At 39.5% G+C, this 24,184-nt stretch overlaps 1 protein-coding gene across 1 annotated transcript in view; it reads right to left on the reverse strand.

The window, feature by feature from the left end:
• Nucleotides 1-22,177, reverse strand: part of LOC149160278 (ABC transporter I family member 10-like) — a 165,946-nt gene extending 143,769 nt beyond the window's left edge. The window contains exons 1-2 of the mRNA XM_089436681.1: nucleotides 21,796-22,177; nucleotides 21,523-21,698 (exon numbers count right to left, since the gene is read on the reverse strand). Of these exons, the coding sequence (XP_089292807.1) occupies nucleotides 21,523-21,698; nucleotides 21,796-21,862 (243 nt within the window). The 5' untranslated portion in view covers nucleotides 21,863-22,177. The remainder of the gene's footprint in view (nucleotides 1-21,522; nucleotides 21,699-21,795) is intronic.
• Nucleotides 22,178-24,184: the final 2,007 nt, after the last annotated feature.

Raw genomic sequence — 24,184 nt, forward strand, 5'->3', positions numbered from 1 at the left:
GTACATCATCACTCTTTCAAGCACTTAATACAGCGGCCTACACCATCTTGACACCAAGGCCCGAAGACGTAGTCCCATCCTGGACGAACTTCGTTATCAACATCTTCTGTTTTATGTTGTTGACTCTTGTCATGTTCCCTCTTCTTACAACATGGATATATGTTCCTTTATACTCTTTTAAATGCAATTCTAACAACATCACGAAAGTAAAAGATCTTGGTTAAATCCGGGAGTTGAGTCAACTCGGATCAATCACCTATCGGGACATGTTTTCCTTTCTTTTGCCCCTTCCCTGTTTCCTTTGATTGAGCTATGAATGTTGTATAAAAACGAAGAAATAATGCACTAGCATGTAAACAAAATGGACAGGCAAACGGCTATAGCAAAAATGGAAAAAAAAAATGGAAGTAAAATGCACTTACCTGCTACTTGAATCACCTCCAAAATGCTCCTAAACCCTTTGCTACTCACTCCCACACACCCGCAGCAAGAGAGACACAAGAATGAGGAGAAAGCGACCCAAATCAGACTTAAAAAGACCCGCGACACGCTTTTCCAGAGGGACACGTGTCCCGAAATCAAGACACGCTTGGACACACGAATCCCACGTGTTAGGACACGCTTGAGCCACAAATCGGACACGTGTCCCTCGAGAATCGTGTCAGACACATGGGATTCAATATACGAGGGGGGGAGGACGAATCCAGCTCCTTAGCTGGTGCGCTATCTTTATTGTTGCGCATTGTTGATTGATGTTGATGATTGCTTTATGTTTATCTAATGCTAATAACCATCAATGCTATGTGAAGTTAAAATTAACTAATTGATGAGAAATATTGATTCATCCCCCTCTCACCGTTTCCTATAGCCAATTGAGCATGATATGAATACCAAAAGGAATAAGAATAGTACAACTCATCCAAATACTTTCTCAACATAAAACAAGCTGAAAACTTAACAAAATTTGAGTTAGATGAACAAATCAAATAAAAATAGTTCAAAATTTAAAATTATTTACACAAATTTTTTAACATAACGAAAAGCTCAACCTATTTGGCAATCCAAGCATTGACAAAAATCATTAAGCTTCCCTGAACCAGCTTGTTAACACCAGATTTGTTTACACAAAAAGGAGGCAAGCTCAACATTACAAAGCCTACCATTCAGCATTAATTGTTTGTGAACATTACATGGGGTGAACTCAAGATTATGGAGTTCACCATTCTGCATCGACAGTTCAAGAATACCTTGGCCATATAGTTACATTGTTGCAAATCTTATTTCAGCCAAACCTTGTGCCATAATTGCATTGTATGAGTGGTTGGAGAGCATCCAGAGATCATGTTTGAGGAGGACAGCACATGTTGTGCTATTTTTTGCAGGTTTCCAGTTCAGCCTTCTAAGTCCATTTTTTGCATGTTTTCCCCATGCATCAAAGCAAGATTCAGATTTTGGAAGATAAACCGGAATATGAGGGCAGTGAAACCAGCATTTTCAGAATCTTCATTCAGCAAGTTTTAGCAGTTTCCATATTTAGAAGCTTGATCTTTTCAGCAGCCAATGGCAGTTTTTGGGACACAATATTTTCATTCTATTTTTAGAAATTTTATCTTCTTGATATCTGAAAGTAGATTTGGACACCCTACAAAGAGATGGGCATGGCATTCCATTTCATGACTTTCCAAGGTAGTTTTGGCCTTGGTCAAAGACAATCAAACTTGGTCAACCTGAAGCCTAAAAATATAAATTTTGAATTTTCAGAAAAATCGTGTTCTCAAGAGTCAATACCCAAGATAGACTGTAGCATGAATGTGAAACTTGGTGACAAACAGAGACCAAGGAAAATTTTAAGGATGGAAAATTTTCTTGAAGTTTAAAAACATTGGTGAATCTCACTAATCCCTAATATGCAAACTATGAAATATTTATTGATATATTTGTAAAATTCTTCAAATTTATAATGATTTTATATATAGTCTCTCTATAATGTTGGCAATTTTTAAGGTAAAATAATTTTATATTCTAAAATTTGGGCAAATCATCTTTTATAAAAATTGGAAATTGGCAAATCTTTTTTGTGGAAAAATCATGGAAAATTAGCCTACTAGGTGAACATTAGCCCCTAAAATTTTCCATGTCAACAACCATAGATTTTTGATCTATTCTTAGCCATGGGATTTTTTTGATTTGGTCATATCTTTGGACTCTAGAGACCTAATATTGCATATAGTATGTGGGTAAAATTTCACATCCTTTGGTTTTTGGTCAAATTTACGAGGTCCAAATCATTCTAGAGCAAACTTCTTAATTAGAAACTCACTAAACTTAATCATTCAAATTGCTTTAAAAGAAGGAACAAAGGCACAATTTGATTCATTGTCTTGTGAGCACGAGTTGGTGAGACAAGGCAGTAGAAAGCACAGGTTGGTGCTCGTGTGTTGAGGCTTGTGAGAGAAAGGTGTGCCAAGAGAAGCTTATGTGCATAAATTTAGGAGGCAAGGATCAGCGATCTTGCAAGGGTTTCAACTTTCAAGCCTGGTTCAAGGAAGGAAAACAAGATTGTTTTCAGATTGAAACAAGTTGTATTTGTAAGAGATCTATTGCTCAAATTTCTTCAATAAAATTCTCAAGCGAGCAGAGGGCTTTCCCAGTTGGGTTCCCTAGAAAAATTGTGTTGTTGAAATTGTGTGATTGTGTATTTATTTCTGTTCCTATTCCGCTGCAAAATAAGTTGAGAAATTATGTGTCTATATGAAAAGAGATTAGATTTCAGATTGTTCATATTAGCAGTTGCAGAATTTCGTGGATTTTCTACATTGTTCCTAGGTCCATTTTTGCAATATTAATTTTACTCATGTCCAAGAATAACCAAAATAGATCAATGGAACTAAAGAGTACAAGCCCTATCAGTATTGTCAGAGGACCACAGAAACTCCTAAACACCAAAATGAAATAGATAAAACAGAAAAATAAGTAATGCGAAAGCAAGGTTATATAAAGAGAACAATACTACATTGTACTCTTCCCAGCAGTAGATGTAGAAATGAAACAGAGAACATCATCATCATCAATAACTATGAAAGTACCAATGCAAAACCTAATAATGTCCACTTGGGGGTGCCCTGCGTTGTGAGAACATGGCTCTGGTAACCCTAGGAGGAGATTGAGAGTGATCAATTTCACTCTTTATGTGTTATCATTTATACTTTAATACAGTTTTGTGTTGTTGATCTGCAATTTATGACCTCATTCTCCTATATTGCATTGGCTCCTTTAGTTTGTTTTTATGTTGTGTTTCAATGAAATTGTGTCATTGACCAGTAATTCATGGCCTCATTATTCCTCATTTTTGTGGACTCCTTTATTTTGACTCAACTCCTTAACTACTTGATATGGTTTTAGTCATTTGTGAATTTTGGTTTTAGTGACTCAACTGATAAGGATGTTGATATTTGCAGTCTAGAAAATAACACACTGTTATACTCTAGAGGGAATCCTCTTATCAAAGAAATTAATCACCCGAGCATTGCTTCTCCCTTTCAATAAATTAGGAGGCAAGGATCAGCAATCTTGCTTTCAAGCCTGGTTCAAGGCAGGAAAACAAGGTTGTTTTCAGATTGAAAGTTGTTGTATTTGTAAGAGATCTATTGCTCAAATTTCTTCAATAAAATTCTCAAGCGAGCAGAGGATTTGCCCCCCTAGAAAAATTGTGTGATTGTGTACTTATTTATGTTCCTATTCCACTGCAAAATAAGTGGAGAAATTATGTGTCTATATGAAAAGAAATTAGATTTCAGGTTGTTCATATTAGCAGTTGCAGAATTTCGTGGATTTTCTACATTGTTCTTAGGTCCATTTTTGCAATATTAATTTTATTCATGTCCAAGAATAACCAAAATAGATCAATGGAACTAAAGAGTACAAGTCCTATCAGTATAGTCAGAGGACCACAGCAACTCCTAAATACCAAAATGAAATAGATAAAACAGAAAAATAAGCAATGTGAAAGCAAGTTTATATAAAGAGAACGATACTACATTGTACTCTTCCCAGCAGTAGATGTAGAAATGAAACAGAGAACATCACCATCATCAATAACTATGAAAGTACCAATGCAAAACCTAATAATGTCCACTTGGGGGTGCCCTGCGTTGAGAGAACTTGGCTCTGGTAACCCTAGGAGGAGATTGACGGTGATCAATTTCACTCTTTATGTGTTATCATTTATACTTTAATACAATTTTGTGTTGTTGATCTGCAATTTATGACCTCGCTCTCCTATATTGCATTGGCTCCTTTAGTTTGTTTTTATGTTGTGTTTCAATGAAATTGTGTCATTGACCAGTAATTCATGGCCTCATTATTCCTCATTTTTGTGGACTCCATTATTTTGACTCAACTGCTTAACTACTTGATATGGTTTTAGTCATTTGTGAATTTTGGTTTTAGTGACTCGACTGATAAGAATGTTGATATTTGCAGTCTAGAAAATAACACACTATTATACTCTAGAGGGAATCCTTTTATCAAAGAAATTAATCACCCGAGCATTGCTTCTCTCTTTCAATAAAAACACTATGTACCATATTCCATAAGCCATGAGTTTTAATTGGCTTTAGCGTACAAATAAGTTCTCACTTGTATTATAAATCCACGTTGTTTTCTCTAAACATAGCAATAGCTTTTGACTGAGACTTAAATAAAACACAATTTTTACAAAACCAGGTCCATTCTTTCTTAGATATTTAAAAAAAAAGAACCGCAAGCACTTATCTCTCCTTGTGTGAGTTAACCAGTAAGCTGCAACACTTTTATGCAAGCATAGGAGTCAGGACCTTCATACAAACCCCCCATGTGCTTCATTCTCATGTGTTTATGCACATAAATAGCTTGTGAATGTTATCATTTTATACAAAGTTCATATGCTTACTCTTTTGGCTCTTTTTGGGCAGGATCCCAGAACCCCTGTTGTTCATGTGATATAATTTTTTTGTTCAAAGTTATACTTATTTGTTCTATAAAGTAACATATGTAGCATTTCAAAAACAAAATAAGTGTTGAAAAGTGTAACTAGGTTCGGTCTTCATAATGACATGTGCAATTATGATTTTATGTAATTGATATAAAGAAGATATTTAAAATTATTTTGTAATGCTTGTGTCATGGGTTTCATCTCAAGGAATTTTATTTTAGAGTTAAGGCTCCCATTGTGAGCCTTTAGGGTTGGTCATCAAGTCAAAAAGTCTAGGGAGTCAATGTCATATATTGAAGACATGTTACATATTGTAAAAGGTAATTTTGATTGTGTTAATAACCCTCCAAGACCTTGTCACAAGCCATTCCTCATGTCGGCCTTCTAAGAGGATGAAGATGTTTCTAGGCTAGCATGTCGACCTATGTACAAGGAGAAGTTGGCCTATTTTGAGAGACAGTCCACGATATAAAGAGAGGACTCGACCTTCATTTGCACACTTACTTGATCAAGCACAAGAACAATAGAAAAGGAGAGTGAAGATCACAAGAGGAGCAATCTCATCCAACGAAGGAAGAAGAAGAGAAAGCCAAGTTGTTTTGGGTTCATTTTAGGGCTAATACCTCCACACAGGCGAAGGAAGGAAGAATCATCTATTGCAGAAGAAGGAAGAAGAAGAGAAAGCCAAGTTGTTTTGGGTTCGTTTTAGGGCTAATAGCTCCACACAGGCGAAGGAAGGAAGAATCATCTATTGCAGAAAAGGTCAAAGGTCTTACTGCTATCCAAGAAACCGAATCAAGGAGGAAAATAAGAAGATTACAAGCCGAATTGTAATAAGAAGTCATACCATCCAAGCGAAGAAGATCAAGGTTCAAAAGTTGGTCAACCACACATGCTAGGGTTTCTGCAGTAGCGCTGAGAGCTGCAGATCTGATCCAAGAGACCGAAATCTGAAGGGTAGTCGAGCTAGTGGGAGAAGGAAGAGTTTGGCCATTGTTGACTCAAAGGAAGAAGAAGTTGAATCAAGAAGACTTGTGACTTGGTCTTGGAGAGGTTGTTGTGTCAAGGGTCTTGGTCTTAGTATTCGTCAATTGAAGTTTCTATAAGAAGAAGAATTCGTTTGGGTTTTCCTCTCAAGTTGGACAGGTTTTGGCCCTGGCTGATCGCCTACATTTTGTGCCTCTTGTCTCTTTATTGTTTATGCTTTGGTAGTTGTGTGATGAAGAAGAATACTATAATAATCTAAGTAAAGAAAAGATGCTAATCTAAAGAAGTAAAAAGCATTCACAAGCAGTTATCATCAAAGAGAAATCTCCTAATTGCAATGCCCTAGATTTCTCAACATGGTATCAGAGCTAAGGTGACAAAATCAAGGGACACTCAAGCATTAAAGGACCAAAGGGCATCAAGCAAATCTAGAAGAAGAGAAAGCCAAGTTGTTTTGGGTTCGTTTTAGGGCTAATACCTCCACACGTGCAAAGGAAGGAAGAATCATCTATTGCAGAAAAGGTCAAAGGTCTTGTTGCTATCCAAGAAACCGAATCAAGGAGGAAAATAAGCCGATTACAAGATGAATTGTAATAAGAAGTCATACCATCCAAGCGAAGAAGATCAAGGTTCAAAAGTTGGTCAACCACACATGCTAGGGTTTCTGCAATAGCACTGAGCGCTACAAATCTGATCCAAGGGACCGAAATCTGAAGGGTAATCGAGCTAGTGGGAGAAGGAGCGTTAGACCATCGTTGACTCAAAGGAGTTTGACCATCGTTGACTCAAAGGAAGAAGCAGTTGAATCAATAAGGCTTGTGACTTGGTCTTGGAGAGTTTGTTGTGTCAAGGGTCTTGGTCTTGGTACTCGTCAATTGAAGTTTCTATAAGAAGAAGAATTCGTTTGGGTTTTCCTCTCAAGTTGGAGAGGTTTTGGCCCTGGCTGATCACCTACATTCTGTGTCTCTTGTCTCTTTATTGTTTATGCTTTGGTAGTTGCTTCGATACCAGTGTTGATTTGGGGTAGCATCGGATGTGCTCTAGGCATGAAAATTGGTGGAGGGGCTAAAGCACATGAGATCTCCAAGACCCAGAAATGGTTTGGGCAGATTCTAACCGGTTTGGGAGATATTAAAATAATTAATATTTTTAATGGAGTTCCTAAGTCTAAACTTAGGAAAAATAAAATATTAATGGGTATTAATATAACACAGGGTTAGAAAGTTCCAAAAGTCATGGATCAAGCCAAATCTAATCTTAGCCGTTGATTAGAGATTTAATCTCAGTCGATGGACCAATGAGAAAAGTATAAGAGGAGGCTTGAGGGTCAGTTTGAGAACACACCAAAGTGATCAGTGATTCATTTTGCTAGAGCGGGGTTGCTAAGCAAAGTTGAATCAATGATCAGCAGCGAGGGGCAGTGAGTACGAGGCAGAGAGGCAAGGACAATACTGGGAGACCAGCACAGAAGCAGAGAGAGTGAGAGCAACAATCAGTCCAGGCTACGCAAAGCCTAGAGAGATTGTGTCATCCACGCGGAGGCAACACAGAGCCCAGAGAGACTATGTCATCCACGCAAAGGGCAAAGGGAGTGATGCAGAGACTCCCAGAGGTTGCGCAATACCTCAGAGGGCTGACACAAAGGGTCCTGGGGCTGACACAGGTCAGCAGGAGGCTGATGCAGAGGCCAGAAGGGCCAGCGCTGAGCTTCAGTTGTGCCGGAGAGGGTTTCGCGGGACAGGTTTTCTGAATACCTATTTTCAAATATAAAGGTATTGTTGCCGTGTATTTTTCTCTATCAGGTGAGCCGGTTAGGCACCCAGTTGTACTCAAATAGACTGCATAATAATATAACCCTCTGAATAGCTGCAACGATTTTCCCACATTGGGTTTTTCCGGGGACAATGATCCAAAATAACTGTGTCACTTGTGTGCTTGTTTTCTTTCAGTTGATGATCTGTAGATGTTGTGACTGTATTGTGTTTATTTCGGTATTTAATGCATTAATCACTTGTTCGATTTTAAACAAGTAGAAGAAATAAACCAGCAGAATACAAATTAATTTTCTAACGGATAGACTTAGAAAATTCAACATGGTATTAGAGCGTGGTTGCAGATCACAGGAAAACTAAAGGCATCAGCTTAGCAGAGCATTTGCAGCAAATTCAGTTATCCCAAGTGATAGAGCTGATCCTTGCAGAAAGCAACAGAGGAAGGAGTGACACAGAAGGATTGCGTCATCAGTTTGGGCCAAAGAGAGGCAGCGTAGAGGCTGAGGAGGGCAGAAATAGGCTCAGGCGGAGCCACACAAAGGCCAGCTGGGCTGACGCAGTTGGCTGAGGGAGTTGTTTTGCTAGTGTCGGGATTATGCAGAGCCAAGAGACTCAATCCTTCAGTTGCTGGGGCATAGGAGGCTGTGGGTAGTTTGTGAAGCAAAGCTGGTGGGGTACTATGGTTAGAACAGTACCTAAAAGGGCAAGACCAAGGTAGAGGGAGTTGCTGTCGAGGCGGATTTCTAGCCAAGGAATCTAGATCAGTGTTGCAGTTACACAGACGATCGAAGTGGGGCAACTTGATGTTGGCAGAAGGATTTCAAGGAGGGAAATGGGACTCAGAGGGAGTCCAGAAGAGAACTTCCAAACGGGAAGTAGAGAGACTCGGAGGAGTCGAACCAAGAACTTCCAGACGAGAAGTAGAGAGACTCGGAGGAGTTGAAAGCAGAGAGATAGCCGTGAATGGGCTGAGAGATCAAGACACGCTAGACAGAGCGTCCAACTTTGTGGCCTGGAAGGCCAAGATCTTGTCCATTCTAGACAGACATCGCATCAAGGGCTTCGCCTTGAGAACGATGGCTATCCCAATTGACCTGGCAACAAATGATAGATATGAGGAGGCAATGGCTAAGGCAAAGTGCATCATCCTTGATGGGGTCATGGATCATGTGGTAACACATATTGCCGATAAAGAAATGGCAAAGGAGATGTGGGACACTTTGAAGACATTGTACCAGCATACTTTCGTGCAGAGGAAGATGCTCCTAGAGAATCAGCTAAGGGCATACCAGATGCAGAAGGGAGAGCGGATAAATGTCTTCCTCGGTTAGTTGAAGGAGATCCGCGACCAACTAACTTCCATAGGGGCCACACCGGATGAGGAATTGATGGTGAGGACCGCACTTAACATAATCTCCGAGGATTGGGAGGTATTTGTCCAGAGCATACTGGGCAGGACGAGTCTTCCAGATTGGGAAGAACTGTAGGTGGCTCTTCGTCAAGAAGAGACGGCTGACCAAGGCGGCGAGTAGCGGCAAAGGGGTCAAGATCAAGAAGGAGGAAGAAGAGGATGTGGCTCTAACATCTGCGGGAAAGCAGGAGAAGAGAAAGAAGAAGGACCTCCCCAAGGTCAAGTGCTTCCATTGTGGGGAACTGGGTCATTTTGCGAACCAGTGTCCGAGGAAGAAGAGTAAGGGAGAGGCTTCTGACTCGAAGGCAACGCCAGCGAAGGCGGAGAAAGAAGTCGAGGAGGATGACGATTGTACCATGAGTGCTCATGTGCCACTTAAGAAGAAGTGGGGAGACATCGAGCTGTAGTCAAGGGGACTACAGGCGATGAGGGGCAGGATCCTCGAGGTACCCAACCTCTTGGATTATACCTTGCTACGGGAGCCCTGAAGAGGAGTAGCAGGACTAGCGGATGTCGGTAGAGACAGATGCGGATGAAGCAGCATAGAGTGCTATAGTGCAGGAGCCCTCAGGCAGCGCAAGGGTAGCAGGTTGCAATAGTGCGAGAGGCATGGGAGTGTTGCACCAGTCCAGGATGTCACAAAGAGTTGTGCAACGATGCGAGATGTAGGGAGTTGTTGCAGCAACGCAAAGGTCAGTAGAGGGAGCACTTGTTAGCGGCAGAGGGAGCTTCAGCATCGGGAGTGTTTCTAGCCTGACAGGGATGTCAAAAATTAAGTGGATCAGTTACTTACTTCTCATTAACTAAGTTGCAGTGCAGTAGCAGTATGCAGTAGCACGATGCAGCGTGATGAGAGGGGATGCAGTGCTGGGAGGATGGACCAGCAGCAGCACGGATGCAGAGGGAGTTGTCGTACGAATGCAGTAGTGGCAGTGGCAGGGCCATGGGCAACAGTACAGGATGCAGCAGTGCAGAGGATGTTGGGCGGGGAGGCCTAGCATCAGCACAGGGACTGGTGTCGGATGATCAGGGTAATGCTCAGTGTGGAGTATTACTAGAGCACAGTCCTCGCTAAGAGGGACTGTTGATTTGGGGTAGCATCGGATGTGCTCTAGCCATGAAAATTGGTGGAGAGGCTAAAGCACATGAGATCTCTAAGACCCAGAAATGGTTTGGGAAGATTCTAACTGGTTTGGGAGATATTAAAATAATTAATATTTTTAATGGAGTTCCTAAGTCTAAACTTAGGAAAAATAAAATATTAATGGGTATTAATATAATACTGGGTTAGAAGGTTCAAAAAGTCATGGATCAAGCCAAATCTAATCTTAGGTGTTGATTAGAGATTTAATCTCGGTCGTTGATAGACCAACGAGAAAATTATAAGAAGAGGCTTGAGGGTCAGTTGGAGAACACACCAGAGGGATTAGTCGTTCATTTTGCTAGAGCGGGGTTGCTAAGCAAAGTTGAATCAGTGATCAACAGCGAGGCGCAGTGAGTAAGAGGCAGAGAAGCAAGGACAATACTGGGAGACTAGCACAGAAGTAGAGAGAGCGAGAGCAGCAGTCAGTCCAGGCTACGCAGATCCCAGAGAGACTGTGTCATCCATGCAGAGGGCAGAGGGAGTGACGCAGAGGCTCCCAGAGGCTGTGCAGTACCTCAGAGGGCTGACACAGAGGGTCATGGGGCTAACACAGAGGCCAGAAGGGCCAGCACTGAGCTTCAGTTGTGCTGGAGATGGTTTCGTGGGACAGGTTTTCTGAATACCTGTTTCCGAATATAGAGGTATTGTTGTCGTGTATTTTTCTCTGTCGGGTGAGCTAGTTAGGCACCCAGTTGTACTCAGATAGACTGCATAATAATATAACCCTCTGAATCGCTGCACCGGTTTTCCCTCATTGGATTTTTCCGGGGACATTGATTCAAAATAACAGTGTCACTTGTGTGCTAGTTTTCTTTCAGTTGATGATCTGTAGATGTTGTGACTGTATTGTGTTTATTTTGGTATTTAATGTATTAAATAACTTGTTCAATTTTAAACAAGTAGAAGAAATAAACCAGCAGAATACAGATTAATTTTCTAACAGATAGACTTAGAAAATTCAACAACTAATACCTCCACATGTGCAAAGGAAGGAAGAATCATCTATTGTAGAAAAGGTCAAAGGTCTTGTTGTTATCCAAGAAACCGAATCAAGGAAGAAAATAAGTAGATTACAAGTCGAATTGTAATAAGAAGTCATACCATCCAAGCAAAGAAGATCAAGGTTCAAAAGTTGGTCAACCACACGTGCTATGGTTTCTGCAGTAGTGCTAAGAGCTGCAGATCTAATCCAAGGGACCAAAATCTGAAGGGTAGTCGAGCTAGTGGGAGAAGGAAGAAGTTTGACCATTGTTGACTCAAAGGAAGAAGAAGTTGAATCAAGAAGGCTTGTGACTTGGTCTTGGAGAGGTTGTTGTGTCAAGGGTCTTGGTCTTGGTATTCGTCAATTGAAGTTTCTATAAGAAGAAGAATTTGTTTGGATTTTCCTCTCAAGTTGGAGAGGTTTTCGCCCTTGCTGATAGCCTACATTCTGTGTCTCTTGTCTCTTTATTGTTTATTCTTTGGTAGTCGTTTGATGAAGAAGAATACTATAATAATCTAAGTAAAGAAAAGATCCTAATCTGTAGAGGTAAAAAGCATTCACAAGCAGTTATCATCAAGGAGAAATCTCCTAATTGTAATGCCCTAGATTTCTCAACATGGTACCAGAACTAAGGTGAAAAAATCAAGGAAGGACATTACATCAAGGGACACTCAAGCATTAAAGGACCAAAGGGCATCAAGCAAATCTAGAAGAACATCTTGAAGTTAAAAGAAGTGTCAAAACCCTAGATCAAACAAAAAAAAGGAAGTCTACACCGGAAGAAATACTGGGATCATCGCTCAAATCAAAGGCCAAGACCCTACATCTACCCAAGTTGAAAAGATCTACAAATCAAAGTAACTTGAAGAGAAGCAAGATCAAGGACGTTGTCATCATCATCAAAAATTCTAAGGCAATCTCCCTCTCGTTGAAGTAAGGATTTCATCTCAAAAGAAAATCCTTATCCTTGAAGAAGATCATCCAAAAAGCATCAGCATATCTTCAAGAAGTCATCATCAACAAGGACATCATTATCAAAAGACCTAGAGTGATCTCCCTCTCTGTGGAGTCAAGGATCACTCTTGAATAGAACTATCTTCATCAAGAAGTTTTTTATTATCTATTTCATCATCAAACTCAAAGAAGTAGCAAGTGGAAGAAGCATCTTCACAAGTAAGTATATTTATGTCTACATCTGAATTTGTCAAAATGTCTTTTTGCAAGGAAAGAAACAAGTTGGTTGGGGCTTCAAACTTTCTTGCATGGAAGAAGAGGACAAATCTAAATCTCACTGAGAATGAGGTCATGGAACATGTCAAGGGTTCAATCACCTAAAAGAAGATGCTCAAGCACTTGCAAAGTTTATGAAAGGGGAAGTAAGGGCTCAAAAGATTCTCATAGAATCTGTTGTCATTCTTAGGAGACAGTTCCTGGTTGTGGGGAACTCGTGCCCCAGACATCTTGAGATTAATTAAAAACAATTAAAATCAATGGAAGGACAAGCCATGAGGGCTTGCAAGCAAAGCTTCTAGTTCTGAAAACTTAGCCTTCTAAAGCAAAATGGCCAGAGAGGCTATGAGAATTGTAGGGTAAAGGTGTATAGCAGAAAATAGAAGAGACAGAGCTTTGGCATAGGAAATTAAGAATCTGTGCTTTAACTCTGTAGAAAGAATGATGGATGAAGAAGAAAAATATGAATGAGATTCCTGGATGTGGAGCGCTTCATTAAGGGCTTCAAGATTAATTTTAATGAGTACAATTAAGTAAATTCATTAAAATCTAAACCAAAGCACCATCTACATCTTACACTGTCCAAGAGAAGAAAATACATAAATTTGAATGCTGAAACACAACGGAAAATAATCATTGCAACTTCCCAATGCTAAAATCAAACTGCAATATCACATTCAGACTTCAGAGAGAATTTTGTTTACATTGCCAGTCATGGGTGACTGTGCCCTTCCGAACCCTTTACAATCATTGATTTCTCATTTTTATTTCCTTTCCTTGGACCTAACTGTCTAATCAGTTATACAACTAAATTTTAGAACAGTTATAAAATTGCTTCTCTTTTTAAGAAAGCTCAAATTACAAAGCAATATATTATACATATTAAAATGTATATAATATTACAATTAAACTCTTAAAAACAAACCCACCCATTTATAAAAGTTCATAATATGATTTGAGTTTTGACTCAAAAACAAAATATCTACATAAATGAGTGCTGGCAATTGGAAGTAGGTGCGTTCAAGTCGTAGATGTATTGGCATCCGTGTCGGAAGAGAAGAGGCAACGCATGTTGATGGTAAGTTGAATAATGGTATGTTGAATAACAATGAAAAGTTGTATGTGGGTCCCAACCTTATCGTCATACACAAGGTTCTAATCGAAACCATAAACCGTTTACGGGGACACCTTCGGTGGTTTCTGGAAATGAATATGGTGATGTCGCATTGAATCACTCTACAAGGGGCACTCTCTTTATTAAACTTCATGCTACTTATCTTCTCGGGAGTCCATTGATTTAGAATTTAAGTGTCTTGGACCTTTAATAGCGTTGGTACTCGTATGATTCATACTCAGTCAACTCGTTTCACACGAATTTTTTCACGGTAGTCTCTTCTATATATTTCTTCTTGACACATCTTCCTGAAAATGTGAGCATCGCACCCTCCACCTTGCGTTTCTTCCTTTTTGACTTGTGAAGATGTGCACTGTTGCTATCTTCATCTTTGTTGTTCTCATCTTCATCCACACTGCATTTTGTTTCCCCATCATCCAGTACATATGTCGATTTAGTGTGACCCATTAAAGAATGGACTACGCTACCATGAATTGCATTCCACACACATATCCTGCAATCCATTATTGCGGCAAGTACAAAACGATTATCCAAACTCTACACAATCATGCTTACACCCCGTGGAGTAGGAAGCAACCTCTGTCATGGTCCTCATCAGGGTGGTTAGAATAATTTAAACCACCTAAACTATTAAAACGCGTGATCCACCTATTCCCTCCACCACAAATTCAACATAGAAGTGCAAAGAATTTTTCATAACATCCAGATGGCTTGCCATTTTCCTCTTCGGTGTGACAAGGATACATGAAGCTGAAAGGAGGACCTCATCCTCTCCTGTCACTGAGTAGCTGGAGGTCTGATCCTACCTATATTGTGAAATACCATCATCTCCTTTATCTTCAGTATGATCCACTTGTTCACTATTTTGATGTAAAGAAGCATTGATTTCACTTCTAGTTGAACCAACATTGGAGGGTTCATCATCTTCATTTGAAGGAAGATCTAAAATTTCCTCTTCGCTAATTCCTCTCAAACCCTTGAGCAGAAAACTTTTGACTTCACCAAGAACGTGGCCTCAAAATGGCCTCTTTCACTAGAAAGCAGATAATCAATTTGTTTGCTTGCTTCAGAATCACTTGTGGCACATGCAAATGGAGGATTACAACAACGTTAATCAAAATTATAGTTCCTTTTGAGTTTCAGCCTACAACAGTATGGATCCTCTATTCTATCAAGCTTACACCATGTCAATGTATTGTCTGGGAAAGGGGTAGCTGACCATGGCCCTCTTTCATCAGTCAATTCCCTAAGCATGTGGCACCACTTGTTAGCTACGGATTGTTGATCTTCATAGTAAGTAAGTCGTGATGCACTTCTGCGGTTTCCATCACTTGAAAAAACTCTACAGCTCATCCTCAAAATCTTTCTTCTGTTATTGTTCCAGATAAGATATCTCATCAAGCTCCGAACATAGTTCCTGCACTTGTTTAGGCACTCTTCTATGCATGATTTTATGTAGTTTGTTTCATCTTTCACTGCTGCAACAACTCTATCCTGTTGCAGTAGATTGTTAACAGACCCTGCTTCACTCAGACTGTTGCTTGGATCCTCCAAGTTATCTCTGTCTGCAATGCTCATGGCTAGCATACTCTTACCATATTTTACAGTTTCTCGTATCAAATGAGATATAACATGAAAACGAGCACCATCATCTTGACTCCCAACTTGTGCTCTCGCGTCAAGTAAGGACCAAATAAAGTGTTGAAGCATGTTCTTGATCTGTTCATTGTCGGTTCAGAAAAGATATGGAAGAAGAGATACAAATTGTTGAACACAACGTAATGCTCATTCAAGATCAGCTTTGCAAAGGTACAGCAAAACTAGTCAGAATAGAATCCTTGGGCACTTTTCTCCACGTAATCGGATAGCTTTGTCAACAAGCTTACTTGTACTAATGTTTACAACTGCACTAAGCTCTCCAGATACAACTACTGTAGCCATTTCTATAGCTGGCATGTTGAGGGACTCTACCAAACCACGTGCTCTTCGACCCAAAGATGGGCCTGTTGAAGCTGAGGCTACACTTCTCTTGCTTGGCCCCTTTCCATTCATCTCACTTACAAGTGGCCAAACTTTGTCATATAAATGCCAGTGGTGGTCATCCATGACAACTTCATTTTCAGAGGAACATCGTTGAGATCCTCTAAGTTTATTGATTGATGATGATTTTTCCACAGCCCTTGCGAGACCCCTTGAAGCAGAATTCACTACCTTATTGTTCATGGTCCAAATACAAGAGGCAAAAATAAGCTACAACAGAATCCATCAAGGATCCCCTCATTCCATATGTATCAAAACTCGAAACTTCAAAAGATATATATGACAAACTGGTAGAGTGGTTTTCCGTAAGAACTGCAGGAGAAGTTATCTAATTTAGGCAAGAACTCTACAAGCTAAGGATAGGAAGAAGGGGTAGCCTCATACTTTATGAGGATATCTGAAATAAGGGATCAACTTCAAGACCTGGGAAAAATAATGTCTGACAAAGAGATGACTACAGTAGTACTAAATGCACTAACAGAGGAATGGGATAACTTTACTTCAAGCATTTATGGGCAGAAAGAAGCTACTTCATTCGAGGATCTTTGGTCACTATGCAAGATTGAAGAAACGAGGCTGAAGGCAAGAACTGATGTAGGATCAAGTGAGCAAAATCAAGCATATGCTACAATGACAAAAAGAAAGGGTAAATTTGAAAAGTTTGGTGCTCAGAGAAGAAGAGCAATATGACCAAGGTTCAATATTATGGATGTCAGGAATATGGGCATTACAAGAGAGATTGTCCTAAGCTCAAGAGGGACAATAACAAAAGGGGAAGAGAAGAAGCCCATATCATTGAAGAAGTGGACGAAGCTGAAAAGAAGAAGTCCAAGAAAGAGGAAGTAAAAGATCTCTACTATGATTGAGATAGTCTTCCTCACCTAGTTCTTTTCAAGTTTTCTGTTGTAAGATATGGCCATCATAAGTCTCCAAGGAGTATGATAGCATGCATCATAGAATCATAGAAGCATTGAAAGCAAGAGCCCGTGACATCATCATAGAGAAGCATGAAGGATAGCTGGAATAAAAATATATGGCAGTCACCCATGGAAGGATATAGCTCTAGGTAACCTTATTAGAAGCATAAGTGGTACTTATGAGAATGAAAAGACATATAGTACAAAACTCACCATACATCAGTTAAAAGAAAATATTTGTTGAATGAGGATACTCAAGATCCTCTATTGGAATCTTCATTGAAAGATCCAACGTTTAAATGAAAGCAAAGGTTTCATCAAGAATTCCATCTTGTAAGAATTCATGGGATGATGGTATGATGTTGAAAGAAGTAAAGCAGATCAAGGAATTGAAGTTCTTTCAGTCAAGGAAGTTATTGAAGGAAGTCTAGATGGCCTAAAGAAAAAAAATGAGGTATGTATGCTTGTTTTTTATAATCTAGAGTCATGTCATATGGTTGCAGATAATATGGATGAATGCTCTATCTCGAGAGCATGATCAAAGAAGGAATCTCCTCCTTTGAAAGGATGCAGGAAGGCATGGGACACACATTGACTAGATGAAATCAACATAATATGTCCTCATATGAAATATGAGGTGGTTGACAAAACTGGAGGAACTCTGATTGTAAGTTCTTGGAAGGAAGAGTGTGAAGAAAGAAAGGAAGAGATCATAAATAAATGCAACCATGGAAAAGGCAATCAACATCCAAGGACTGAAACATTTTACTATGATATCTCCATGAAAGATATGAAGACCCTGATGAAGTCTAAAAAAGGAGACCCTCGACAATGTATATCTTTTGGAGACGTGTCAATATGTATGCAGATTGCTTGATGCAAACAGGAAGATGTCATGATGAAAGACCATCACAAAGGAAATTTTTTATTTAATGTTCATTTCTTATTTTGAATAATATATGGATGGGCTTATGCAGGGCTGCCAAAGGGAAGAGTTGAGAATGTCTTCCACAACTAATGCCCATGTAGCAGGATGAAATATCCTTAAGGAAAATATGGCATGAAGGAAGGCCATATATGGACTAGTGAATCACTTTCCAATGAAAGGAATGATGACATGACGCACATGACTCATGGATGAAAGTGATGGATGGTTTGTGCCCTACGAAGAAGTCCCAAAGATGTAGACTCTATGACAAAGAAGAAATTCATGACATCAAAGGAAGGAGTTATACAAGCAGTTGGTTGTCCCATGATCTCCACCTGAAAAGCTGTTGGAAACAAGTCCCTGGTCAAGAGGGAGCTTGGTCAAGTCCCTAGTTAAGAGGGAGCTTGGGTACATCCTTTTATAGGAATGGGTACATTCCTTTAGTGGAATGGGTATGTCCTCCAAGTTGAGGGAGAGATAGACACATCATTCATGTCTTCACTTGGGAAGACAGAATGGAGGATTGGCTAAACATCTGGCATCCAATACTCTTTAAGGATGAGTTAGGGCAGTAAAGGACCGATATTCTTTGAGGACAGGGAATCCAAGATAAGAATAGTCCTGGTGGAACACAGTTTGAGAACCCGGGTAGGGTATGTTCCAAGAGAGACAGTGATGAGGGTGTCTATACATCATTGGTCTCACCACCATTGAGCTCTAATCTTGTGGAGAAATAGAGTTGTTAGTCAAGGCCTTGCTATGTAACAATGTTGGTTGATATGATGTTATACACATGGGTTACCAATCTGACTCTTCTTATGAGAATTCTTCAGATTGAGAATGTCCAAGTACCTTGTATAGATTATGCATACCTCCCTAGTTAAGAGGGAGTGTTGAAAAGAGTAACTAGGTTTGGTCTTCATGCTTGAGTCATGGGTTTCATGCTCCAGGAATTTTATTTTAGAGTTAAGGCTCCCATTGTGAGCCTTTAGGGTTGGTCATTAAGTCATTATGTCTAGGGAGTCAATGTCATGTATTGAAGACATGTTACTACTGTAAAAGGTAATTTTGATTGTGTTAATAACCCTCCAAGACCTTGTCACAAGCCATTCCTCATGTCAACCTTCTAAGAGGATGAAGATGTTTCTAGACTAGCATGTCGACCTATGTACAAGGAGAAATAGGCATATTTTGAGAGACAGTCCACTATATAAAGAGAGGACTCGACCTTCATTTGCACACTTACTTGATCAAGCACAAGAAGAATAGAAAAGGAGAGCGAGGATCACAAGAGGAGCCATCTCATCCAACGAAGGAAGAAGAAGAGAAAGCCAAGTTGTTTTGGGTTTTTTTAGGGCTAATACCTCCACATGTGCGAAGGAAGGAAGAATCATCTATTGTAGAAAAGGTCGAAGGCCTTGCTGCTATCCAAGAAACCGAATCAAGGAGGAAAATAAGCAAATTACAAGCCGAATTGTAATAAGAAGTCACACCATCCAAGCGAAAAAGATCAAGGTTCAAAAGTTGGTCAACCACACGTGCTAGGGTTTCTGCAGTAGGGCCGAGAGCTACAGATCCGATCCAAGGGACCGAAATCTGAAGGATAGCCAAGCTAGTGGGAGAAGGAAGAAGTTTGACCATCGTTGACTCAAGGAAGAAGAAGTTGAATCAAGAAGGCTTGTGACTTGGTCTTGGAGAGGTTGTTGTGTCAAGAGTCTTGGTCTTGGTACTCGTCAATTGAAACTTCTATAAGAAGAAGAATTCATTTGGGTTTTCCTCTCAAGTTGGAGAGGTTTTGGCCCTGGCTTATCGCCTACATTCTGTGTCTCTTGTCTCGTTATTGTTTATGCTTTGGTAGTTGTTTGATGAAGAAGAATATTATAATAATCTAAGCAAAGAAAAGATGCTAATCTAAAGAAGTAAAAAGTATTCACAAGCAGTTATCATCAAAGAGAAATCTCCTAATTGTAATGCCCTAGATTTCTCAACAATAAGTATATCAGCATTTCTCACAAAAAGAAATAGGCTGAGGGACAGGATCCACTAGCACTAGCCTTGAAGAATTAAAAGCCATACGATCTAATTTAAAACTGTTTCGACTACCAAATCCAACCAAAATTACCATTGCACCACCTAGTGTGAGCACAAAAGTCCAACTGTCCAAACTTTAACAGCACCATTATGGCAAGAACATATTATCAACAAAGATCATATTATCATAATATTAACAAGATCATAACAAAAGAATATTGTGCAGCTATGCAGAGCACACTAGCATTGTCAACTGATCCTAGCCCAGGCAGTTGAGAGGAGTATTATCATCCCTACCTAGGTTCAATTCCTGCAAGTGACATGTTAAGCTCTTAATGAGCATATTGTTGACAAAGCTTTGAGCTTCTACAGAATCAAGTTTAGCCCAAGTACGTCCTTATAATGAGGGGAAGTGCCCAATGGGTGAGCTCCTACAGAATCCGATTTACCCTAGGTAGCATCCTTGCATTGAGGGGAAGTGCCCAGTGGATTTCTCTGCAAAATGCATTACATGGAAAAATAAAAAGGACCAGACCTGCACAGAATTCTTTTTTTGTTCCAAGAAAACCTCATGTTCTAATCCAAGGAATGCTTTCCCATGGTCATGGATGCCATCCCTAGTGAACCTGTCAATATCCACTAGTGTGCCTTACGCAAGGGCATTCCTACCAGGCACGTCCTAACACAGAACTGACCAAGTACCCAACAACATTGACTACAACCAGTTGAACTAACTCCTTTGACTAGACTAGTGTAGAATATTTAACAATGCCAATTAATCATAATTATAAATAATGTAGCTGTATATTTATTAGACACTGGCTTTGAGATTCCACATCAGCCGCTGACAATTTTGTGTAAACCATATCCTAGCCATTTACAGTTTAGCTCATAAGCAATATCAGCGACCCAGGGCACTATCCAAATCACCACCAAAAAGGATCCAAGGAAAGAACGTTTAAATAGAGATTATTAAAATAGAAAGACAATTAATGGCATGGCCCGGGTCACTGTTCCGTCCCTTATTACACAATGGCAGGTATGGACCTCCCATGTCACCGAGAGAAAGCGTACATAATAAAATAATGAAACCTCATGGAGAAGCCAAGGAATGATTTCCCATGGTTGTGGATGCCATTCCTAGCGAACCTGTCAAGGCGTACATAGTAAAATCATGAAACCTCATGGGAAAACTCAAGCAATGCTTTCCCATGGTCATGAAACCTCATGGGAAAACCCAAGGAATGCTTTCCCATGTTCGTGGATGCCATCCCTAGTGAACCTGTCGATATCTACTAGTGTGCCTTACACACGAGCATTCTTACCAAGCATGTCCTATCACAGAACTGACCAAATGCCCAACAACATTGACCATAACCAGTAGAACTAACTCCTCGCTCTAGTGTAACATATTCAAAAATACCAATTAATTTTAATTATAAATAATGTAGCTCTATATTTATTAGGCACTGGCTTTGAGGGTCCAGGCCATCCGCTTACAATTTTGTGTGAACCATATCCTAGCAATTTACAGGTTGGCTCATAAGCGATATCAGTGACCCAGGGCACTATCCAAATCACCACCGAAAAGGATCCAACGAAAGAACGCTTAAATGGAGATTATTAAAATAGAAGGCCAATTCGTTAGCATGCCCCGGGTCACTGTTCCGTCCCTTATTACACAATGGTAGGTCTGGACCTCCCATGTCACCGAGAGAAGGCGTACATAAAATTGCAATATGTTGCAAAAAATGCATATTATTGAATCGAATTGTCATTTAGTTATATGTTCTGAGAAGTTATGATGTGTGCGACGCTACTTGGAAACCTTATCCCAATTAATCTGTACGTACGAAGTGGCCCACAGGCACCCAAAACTCAATAACAAGATGCAAGCTCTCCGGATTTTAGCTGTCGAAAGCACAGCAGAATGGAAGACAACATTGTTGTGATAAATTGGGGTTTCCACTTACCTTGAGAAGAGTTGATTTCCCACATCCATTGGAGCCTAGAAGCATCCATAGCTGCCCCTCTGGAATCTGCAGGGAGCAATTCTTCAGAATGGGCACCTCCCGCCCTTCCTTCTTCAGGCTCAACCTCAAATTCCTCCCTTCTATGGCAAAATCAGATCTGTTCTTGGTCTCAATGGCTGCATCACACAGACCTGTCTCAATAACCTTCCATGGCAATTGCTTAGCTCCATGAAAATACTCTCATACAATGAGCATACATATATAAACACATACCGCATCTTGTTACCGAGAAGAATCTTGGCAGAGTACACTGAGCAGGGCTCATGATAGAAATAAACATCTCTTGCTCTATCAAATAAACTGTGGCACTGCCATAGAACTTTGATGAGAATTTGGGCTTGTATTCAATTGTATATTTTCTAAAATATCGCCCTGATTCGGGCGTGTATGGAACGTTAAGAATTTGGGCTTGTATTCAATTGTATATTTTCTAAAATATCTCCCTGATTTGGGCGTGTATGGAACGTTAAATTTTCTAAAATAGCGACCTGATTTGGGTGTGTGTAGAACTTCAAATTTGCTAAAATATCGCCCTCCAGATTTTTATAAAGCCATTCGAGGGAAAGAAATCACGCCCACCAGCATCCAAACCAATAACGGGAAGAGTCTATGCCAGTATGCCAGTGTTTATTGTTCATAGAGGTGTAAGAAGAAGTTTTGTTTAATTATTTTACATTTTGAAGATTGAATGGAGTGAAATAAGATTTGGTTAGATTATGATTTTTTTTTATGGTTTAAAAGTTTTATTTTGAATGTATAAGTGGGTTGTGAATGGGAAATAAGATTGGTTTAGGTTATGATTTTTTATTATTTAAAATTTGTATTTTGAATGTATAAATAGATTTAGCTTAAATTATAGGATATTTAAAGTAATATTTTTTTTGTTAGATTGAAAAATATTTAGAGGCTATAAATTTTTGAAATTTAGAATAATTAGATTATAATGATTAAAATGGTGTTTTCTAACTATTTTCTAGAATCGCTAGTTAATTATTTTGAACTTTGAAAATAATTGATAATGAAAAGATCTTATGGTATGTGGTGTGATTGATGGAATGTTTAAGTTATTTAATATTTAGCTGAAGGCTCCTTATTTCACCCTCCGGTGGATGTACCACCGTTGATTTTTTTCTTTTTTAAATTATAATGGACGGCGAGATTGGTTGCAGAGGAAATATTTTTCCAATATTCTTTGTCTGAATAGGGGATTGAGGGCTCAGATTGCAACACGCCCCTACCTAATTTGATAATCATAATTAAATTGAAACGAAACGCTTCATGGTGGTTGAGGAAATCAGACCGATCAATCAATTCAGTTGGATCGATCGGAAAGGTTCATGTTTCGGCCTCTCAAAGCTCTTCCACAATCCTCATTGTGACCCGTCATTTTCATTCAATGCAACGAGCTCTACGTTGGTTCTACAATTCTACTCAATCTATTATTGTCGAAATTAACAGAGTGAGTAGATGGAATTGATGAATATGAATGAATATATAGGTGACGAAGCATGAGGACAAACCAGAAAGTGTATGACCACCAATGCCCTTTGCAATTTTTCTAGAACATATCACTTCCCAAGCTTGGAATCTTTCATCCAATTCGGTTGTTGTTGTTCTAGAGTTCGAAACTTGTAGCAAATATGAACGATGCCAATTTTCGCCCTCGCAACTCCACAATCGCAGATCTCCTCTTTTGTTGCTTCCCTTGTTGCCCCTCGGACAATAAGCACTCGCTCCCTAGGCCGACATGGTTTCAGAAAGTCAGGTGATCGAACTCTAGGGCGGAGGAATCTGCGGATGGTGATTCTCAGAACTAGTGGTGCAAGGGCTAGAACAGCATCAGACGAGCCAGAGAATGGTTAGAATATGTTATTGAGTGTAGAAATTCCTTATAGATTCAAAATGAAAATTGTAATATGTTAAAACAATTGACTTAAATCTACTTTACTCATCAGTGGAAACAATAATTGATCAATGAAATCACGAAGCATAAAAGAGAAAGAATTTAATCGCACATAACACAATAATTTTATGGGGAAAGTCACAACTAAAAACCCCTATTATTTGTATATTACATTAATCAGAAAAATTGAGAAGAAAATACAATGCTTGTGCAACTCGAACAATCTTTGCACATGTACAATTTATCTCACTACTTCACAAACAAGCTCCAGCCAATACTTAGCCAAATTTGTTGCTTGCCAAGCTCTTATTTCCTTACACATTTTCCTAGGGAATTAGCTCATATTTAATTGGGAAATTCCTCATCCATAACTGCGCAATCCATCAATAGGCCTTCCTCTGATTGCATGCACCACCTGTTTAATTTAGATGATTTTACAACTGATAGTACACTATCCCTGAACTCTAATCTCAACTGAGTCTTTCTCTGATCTGACATGCATGAGTTAATTATGAGTGAATCTTCAGTTTACTGGTTGAGTAGTGTTGGTTACACCCCACTACTAGTTCTCCCACTAATTCCTCCATCAGTTGGAACTAGTTTAACTAAATTTAACTCAATTAAATTGAATTAAATAATTACAGCTCCATCATAACTCAACTTGGGCCCCTAAAATTTAGGGATCACTCTACATGACTC

This window comes from Pinus tabuliformis, chromosome 5_2, assembly GCF_031772625.1.
Source record: "Pinus tabuliformis cultivar Carrire ecotype Pingquan chromosome 5_2, CPIR1, whole genome shotgun sequence".
NCBI classification, from domain to species: domain Eukaryota; kingdom Viridiplantae; phylum Streptophyta; class Pinopsida; order Pinales; family Pinaceae; genus Pinus; species Pinus tabuliformis.